Source organism: Brachyhypopomus gauderio, chromosome 10, assembly GCF_052324685.1.
Source record: "Brachyhypopomus gauderio isolate BG-103 chromosome 10, BGAUD_0.2, whole genome shotgun sequence".
Lineage (NCBI taxonomy): Eukaryota > Metazoa > Chordata > Actinopteri > Gymnotiformes > Hypopomidae > Brachyhypopomus > Brachyhypopomus gauderio.
The window spans coordinates 19,809,531-19,817,290 of record NC_135220.1 but is presented as its reverse complement, the minus strand read 5'-3'; the positions used below and the strand labels follow the sequence as shown (position 1 = coordinate 19,817,290).

At 40.0% G+C, this 7,760-nt stretch overlaps 2 protein-coding genes across 2 annotated transcripts in view; one reads left to right on the top strand and one right to left on the bottom strand.

Moving 5' to 3' along the window:
* LOC143525909 (AP-4 complex accessory subunit RUSC2) overlaps window positions 1-343 on the top strand; it is an 8,061-nt gene extending 7,718 nt beyond the window's left edge. The window contains exon 11 of the mRNA XM_077020372.1: window positions 1-343. This exon is cut by the window's left edge and continues 735 nt beyond it. The gene's annotated coding sequence lies outside the window, so the exon portion shown is untranslated.
* A 2,154-nt stretch (window positions 344-2,497) lies between these two features.
* cimip2b (ciliary microtubule inner protein 2B) lies at window positions 2,498-6,038 on the bottom strand. The gene is made up of 6 exons (XM_077020369.1): window positions 5,704-6,038; window positions 5,021-5,256; window positions 4,680-4,834; window positions 3,680-3,812; window positions 2,904-3,116; window positions 2,498-2,665 (listed from the first exon to the last, which is right to left on the bottom strand). The coding sequence occupies exons 1-6, from the start codon at window positions 5,811-5,813 to the stop codon at window positions 2,523-2,525; spliced, it is 990 nt and encodes a 329-aa protein (XP_076876484.1). The 5' UTR covers window positions 5,814-6,038; the 3' UTR covers window positions 2,498-2,522.
* Between the last annotated feature and the right edge of the window lie 1,722 nt (window positions 6,039-7,760).

Sequence of the window (7,760 nt, the reverse complement as noted above, 5' to 3'; positions counted from 1 at the left end):
TGAGGCAAGCTATGTGGTGAGTGAGCTAATCACCAGAGCTGGGAAGTATTTTAATGTTTTGTGGTGTGGTAAGCAGAGGTAGTAGGTACATCCATTGTCAACGTAACGGTTCATTTATTACGTGATTATGTAAAGAAGCCGTGATCACACAGAACAGACTCTTAACAACACTCGAAACATGAGGGAATGGCATGACAACACATACACACGGCAGGGAATAATCATGTCTGTACAACTGCATAAAATGACACGGGGCAACTTAAACTAATAACACTCACAATCACAACATAATCAATAATCACACAACATAACCTAATATGATATATATATATATATATATATATATATATATATATATATATATATATATATATATATATATATATATATATATATATATATATATATATATATATTAGGGGTGGGACGCGATTAAAAAAATTAATCGAATTAATCAGAAACTTTATAATTAATTAATCGAAATTAATTGCATTCAGTATTTAACATGAGAAATATTAATTTATGTTTGAATGAATCAATGAACATAATCATAAACTTCAACATCTTGTTTATTTTTCCACCAGTCTACTACACAGACCAATAGATGAGTGCAGAAAACAGAGCAAACAGTTTTCAGAACACTGGAAATTCTGACAAAAAATTGGAGTTTTGCTCAAGATATTGGAAGAATAAGAAGAATTGAAGTAAATCAGTAAATCAGAAGTAAATCAGAAGATGTTTTTAAATACCATTTTAGATGGTTTTTCTTTAATTTCCCAGGCCTCTGCCACAGGCGTCTCCATAGAAGTGGTCTTCTGCATGCTCAAAGCAAATGACTGGATCTTTATTCATCATCTATAATATGAGCTGTCACACCAAGATAATTCTTGTTGCTAACAGAGGTCCAGTGATCCCCAGTCAGAGCCACATTTGTGGCGCTCTTCACAATAACCTGTTTTACTTCCCTTTCCTCATCATAGCTACAGCTGCTGGATTTTCTTCGACATTGTCTTTCTGGATGGCAGTTCGTAACTTGCATCAGCTGACGCAATTTGCAGCACTTCTTGTAAGCCATTATCTTCGACCACAGCAAACAGCGAACAACACTGCAAATAATGTGACGCGTCGAGTATAAACGCCTCCGCCACAGCGTGAGGTGTGCAGAGTCGCGCACTACGGTCACTCGCGAAAGTTTAATCAGTCTTAATGGTCCAATGAAGGTAATTTAAAAACCAAGACATTTCCTCACTTAAAAAAAACCCGGGACGCCCGGGACAGGATGTGAAATACGGACATGTCCCGGGAAATACGGACGTTTGGTCACCCTATCGTACTAGGAATACATTTAGCAGCTAAGTTATCATTACTGACCTTTGCGTTAACACCAACATGTTTCCTTCCTACATAAAGTGCAAATAACACTATTTTTGTTTGTACTTCCATCTGGAAGTTTCTTATATTTAAATTTCCCATCCACCAGCGTAGCCTCTTCAGTCATCTCCATCATGATCTTATTGTGCGTCCATATAATCTGTATATGTCTGGAACTCGTGCACTGAGAAACATTCCACGGTGCTAAAGTGTCTCATGCGTTAATTTTTTTAGTTCGTTAATTCTCCTGTAATTAATTAATCGAAATTAATGCGTTAAAGTCCCACCACTAATATATATATATATATATATATATATATATATATATATATATATATATATATATATATATATATATATATATATATATATATATATATATATATAAAACATAATATAAACACAGGGCAATACCGGAGACGCGGGGTTTCATGGGTAGCTAGCGTCGTCCCTCATAGGACCGACGCTACAGTATGTAGCCTCTTTGAATTACTGTATGTGTACGTAGTTTTTATATATTAAAATAGTTGTTTTTCCCTTTTCCCACTGCTGTTTGTCATGATCCTTTAATCTGGCCCCTCATCGAAAACACAGCCTGGTTAGTGGCCCTCAGGTAATTTGAGTTTGAGACCCTTGGTGTAGAGCTTGGTCCCGACTCAAACTTCTGCAATGATGTCCAAGAGTACAGCTAAATGAGCCGTCAATGTGGGAGGAACTGTGGACATACAGTACAGTCATTACACTGCAGTCTATGTCAATAAACAGCAAACTTTACAAGTGACTCCCCTCTGTCCCCAGTAATGTATTAAAACATTGCCTATGGTTCCCCTTCTCAATAAAGATTTGTCCAACCATATTTAGTTTGGACTTTTCATATAGAAGGTGCCAAGATAAACATAACATAACATACTGCACAATGTTTATGTATATAAGCTTTGTTAGCCATTTTATACATATTTTACAGTTTTGTACTTATATACAATGAAAATTAATTTCTTTGCATTTTAAAATTCTATAATGAGTATAATCACTATAATGTCAATCAAAATGTAAGTATAATTGGAATTATCTTTTTGAACAGTTCCCTATGCAAATCTAAAGGTTTCCATTGAAAACCAGGTCCACATTGAGTTTTAGCCAGCACACGTTCTTTAATAGCTGTTTGAGGCCAAGATCCTCTGGCATGTTCCAGCTAAACGTCCAGGACTCCTCGCCTGCTTCCGTCTGTGAGTCACACCACTGAGGACATTGCTGGTAAGCTGCCCGAACGTCTGGCCATATCGAAATTTGTACCCTGTTGGCATAAAAACCACATCAGCTCAACTTTTGCAACATGGCTGAAAAAAGTGTCCTATTTGCTAAAAAAGTGAAACTTAAAATGAAAATTTAACCTGCCAAAGCAACTCAGCTAAAAACTAATGCTACAAAGTTTATTTTAATATTAGCTATTTTTACACACAGCCACAGGTTATTCTACAGGAATGTAAAGCATTGGTCCTGCAATGATTAAGCAAAAGAAAGTGTTTTGTTACCTGGCACATGGCCTGTGTAGGAGGGCATCAGGCCCTGGTGGGCAGGGTAGATAGTGGGGATCTGGGGCAGATTCTCAGCCTCTTCCTTTGGCATGCTGGGGGCGCAGTGACCAGCCTTCATCTCCTTGCCAAACTGGATAAGAGCCTTGTTGGTTGTGATTGGGTAGCTGGTTCCAATGAGGAATCGGGCTTTGGGCACATAGCCTGTAAAACCTGCAGGAACAATACAGCAACACCCACTCACAGGCAGACATCACTGTGGGCACCACATGGGCCTCCAACTTATTGGAATTAAAATAGACAGATTTAGTAAATATGCATCCATGCCATATTAAATTATAACAATAAAAGTGCTGGAATAATGTGGATTCTCAAGTTTTGCATTAACATTTAGAGCCCGTGCCACACAGAGCAGGAGGTGTGGTAAATGCAGAACGTTCTAGTTGAGACCTTTTAGTAAATAATAAACTTTTCTTTAATTACAAACTATAATATTTGTAAACAGTGTTCAATTGAATTGAAGCAAATATACAAAAGTTTTTCACTCTGGGAATATTAGCGCTAGTTTTCACTCATATTCTTGGTAATCCTGCATAGCACAGTTTAGTCTTTGAACCTCTATGTTAGGGCAGGCCAAACACTATAGTAGTACTAGGGCCATCTGTCACTGAGAGCCACTGCTACAGTATGTCAGACATGGTTAGTGGACTCTCACACATTCTGTGAGTGTGTCTTGTGAAGGTCTTATGTGTCTTCTACGTCTATGTGCGACTTGCCTGAGATGAAGTATTTATGTGGACTGCTGTCTTCTATGAAGTACGGAGAGCCTTGAGGCTTCCAAGCACCCACAGCTTCATAAGACAAAGGCTCTTTACTAATGGCTTTCAGAGGTGTGTTCAATTTATGTGGCTAAAGCATAAAACAAACAAACAATAAAAAACCATGAAAGTCACAATCTCTTCATGTTCTGCCCTGCTCCTGTACACATATGGTTCTAGAGGTCAGGAACCAAACCAGGGTTTTCAGTGGCAGGTGAGCCAGTTCATCGAGCCCTTCATGATCTGGGTCATGTGTGACAGATCCAGTTACACTGAGAATACCCCCCCCCCCAGATTATTGCACGTTCCCATGGGATCAGTAACATTTTACCACATAATCAATCAGTTAGTCAGTCAGGCAGCAGAGCTGCAAGAGTGAGTATTTCTGCTGAAATTTGCAAGAGGGCAGACCTTCACAAGCAGGTCTAGGAAGGTCTTAACTGAGACCACACAGACCAGCCCCACATGTAACAGACTCACTGGGACTTGACAGGCTGCTGAAGGGCTGAATTTCCAGTGGAAGAAGGGAGGACAGTAGCTGTGGTTACGTGCAGACAGATGATGCATGACACACATGAGATAATCAGAGACTGTGTGTTCAGAGATTACAGTAATGCCTCTGCTGGAGGTGTTGTTCCTCTGGCATGGCTGAAAGAGCACAGTCTACATGACGTGCTCTGACACCTGATCTCTACTGTATTCATATTTAATCAGGAACAGCTCAACATCAGGGGCTTGAGGCAGAGGGTGAAGGGATATTGGTCATTTTTACTTAACCTCAAAAAAACAATGGATTTTTAAAAAGTTATCTGAAAGTAAACTATTTTTTCACAAGCTAATCCTTTTCTAAAGATGTTGTTTAGTTTCTGTATTTCTGAATTGTGTGTGTGTGTGTGTGTGTGTGTGTGTGTGTGTGTGTGTGTGTGTGTGTGCGCGTGCGCCTAGGTGTGCATCTTACTTTGGAGTCAGGGAGTGTGTAAGAGATTGTGGGCTGAAACTCTTCAGAAGCCAGTTGAACTCTTCTTCTTTGGTCTGAGCCAAACTCACTCAGGGCCTCTCGACAAGTCTCTGCATATGTCTTTGAGAAGTAGTTCTGACTTTCAGGAATAAAACCTTTTGGTGAACACACACACACACACACACACACACACACACACACACACATACACCCCCCCCCCCCCCCCCCCCCCCCCCCACACACACACACACACACACACACACACACACACACACCACCGGTCTTCAGAATAACATATATAAATATTATGACTGCCAAACACCCCTGTGTAAAGCTGTAACCTGTGTATCCTGGTATCATTCTTAGCAACTGTCTTCCATGAGTGTTACGGCTTCTCCAGATCTCAGTTCGCGGCAGCATGGGCGTGTCTGTGGGCGTGTCCACCGGGTGGAAAGATCCTGTCTGCAGCACCAGTCTACGGGAGTGGGAGATGTTCGGAGAGGTGAGGAGCTTGGCCGTTAGCTTCCCGTACGACTTCCCCAGGCTGTACTTCAGCTGTGGGCAGTAGCCTGCATATCTGCGGAGCAAATACTACAATCATATAATGACCACTTTGATCAGTGTTTTAAATAGTATGAATATGTGAATGGTGGTTTATTATTATTTGTTTTGACTTTGATTAAATCCGCCCTTTGAAAAATCGGCTTTGTTCTTCCTGTTTAAGCGCTCCTTTGTGTGCATAAACTACCTTACACTCATGGTTCTTCTGGCTAGAAGGAAGCGAGGTTACCACGGCAACAGCCGCAGTTAAATAGGCCTAATGCAATTTCAGTGTTGTAAGCTGTTAATGTATTATAATAGTGAAAAACAACCAATGTGGTCTGCATAAAACCACAGTAATAAATAGAAAGTATACCGTTTTGTTTATAGTTCGCAGTAACCTTTAATGATATCCACAACAGTAGTAACCAAAACCTCTCATCCTATATATAAACATGAGCAAAACTTTTCAGGGTCTACTTACCCTGGTATGTAATGTGGATCAGCCGTTACCAACACCTTGCTGAATTTCGGGGGGAACTGCTCCATGTCGAGGGCGCTTCCGCGGCTGTTTGGAAGCGTTTTCTGCGACATAGCGCTGTGTCCAAACCAGTCAGACCCCCCTACGTTACTCTCCTCAGTCTCCGTGTTTGATGGTTGTCAAGAGTGACGAGTTAAAGGAGTTGGCGGCGAACGCGGAGGAGTTTCAGCCTTGTGGGGTTTAATTATTCCATCCATATTCCGACGTAATAAATCGTCCTCAAGTGATGACATTTATTACTGAGGTTTGGATATTATAATAGTAGACGATTTAACTGCGTCAAAAAACTACTAGGTGAGTTACTGGCAGGCTTGCAGTATTAATTGCAGCATAGCAGAAACTTAGAAGATGTGTATTCTGAGACGTACAATTTGCACATCCCAATTTACAGAAATATTTTTGTACATTATTGTAATAGTCTGTCAACACTATTAGAACAAAACTTGCTAAAGCTCCTCAAATAGCCTAACGACCTATCAAAAAGCATCGAACAGCATTTCCCAACATCGAAAATTTTTTTAATTATTCAAAGCCATCATCATGTTAGTTAAACACAATAATAATTACATAAATTATAAAATGGCGCTTTATACATTTTGTACCTGCAACTGAGACCAGATCTTTGCGCAATGATGTGCCAACCTGAGGCGTTTAGTATGGAGGCCTAGCGACCTCATGCGGCCATCATCAGAACTTCCAGCTCCGTGGCCTTGGTTTGACCTGAACACCAGTAGCGTTTCTCTTTATGTGCTTGTGATTTTGTTTTGCAGAGTAGACGTAGTTACTAAGCTACTAACATAATTACTGAAATATAAGAATGTTTACCACTTTTGTTGACGTGAGCTGTTTTCTTACATAATTTATACAATTAATTCAGTGGTAAGGATTGTAAATTCAGTGAAAGACCCACCCCCTTAGTTTCTTTCACATTCCAGTGCCAGGAAAAGGGATGGAATTTGGGGCATTTGAATGGGAGCAAACACTTGTGTGGAGACTCAGTTGAAGAGAAGGCACTAATGCAGTTTGAAATGCAATGAGAGCTTAGACTGGATATAAATTAAGGTAGATTGGACACTGACACAGACACACCCAATGCTGCTATTTTATACAGAGAAAACTACATTGAACAGGGCAAAATGCTAGTCAGCGCTGGCCGTTTTTAAGGATGGGTGTAGGAAATAGTTTGAATTTCATTCATTTTATTACTTTAGATTTACAGCATCAAAGGCACAAAACGTCAGGCATCGGGATGACAAAAGAATAGTAACTAAATACATATTATAGCTGTAAGAACACAGCAACTAATTCAGTGTTGCTACAGAAGAAATCTGATTTTGGGATAATAGTTGTGAACACACGGTGTGAAAGCAGCTGATTGAAGAGATGGTCTGACTCTGATAAGCTGTACCATCTCCTCATCTCAGCGTGCAGGAATGCAGACCTTATCAGACTTCAGGAATCCTTTTCTGCCCAGGTCGCTTCCTTGCGTGCTCTCTGTGAGATACTGTGTGAAAATGTGCCACCACTGATGAAAGTCGAGCTTGAAGCTGCTTACCCATGTTTATTTGCTCATAAGCAAGACCACATGGAAATGTAATCCAAACTGTATATTTTGCTTTTCGCTTACCTATTATCATTTTAATGATATTGAAGGCAAATTACTGAAATCTATATTTTTTGTATTAGTATTTATATAGCACGTAATTTTCTGAGAGGCCTAATAATTTTGCACAGTACTGTTATTTGATGGTTGTGAAATGAATGATTTTCTAGGACTTCCTATTGTCTATTCCATCCATGTACATAAGTAACAGACTTGGAGTATTGCATGTTACAACTGAGAGTGTTTTTCACATGTAATGTGCTCGACGTGTGTCTGTCACAGACCGTAGTTCCCCCAAATGTCCATTTTGAGTTTCGGTATGATTGGCTTTCCACGTACTCCCAGTTTCTGTATGCTTTGCTTCAGGAATCCTGGCACAGAGCTGTCACGTTCCAAC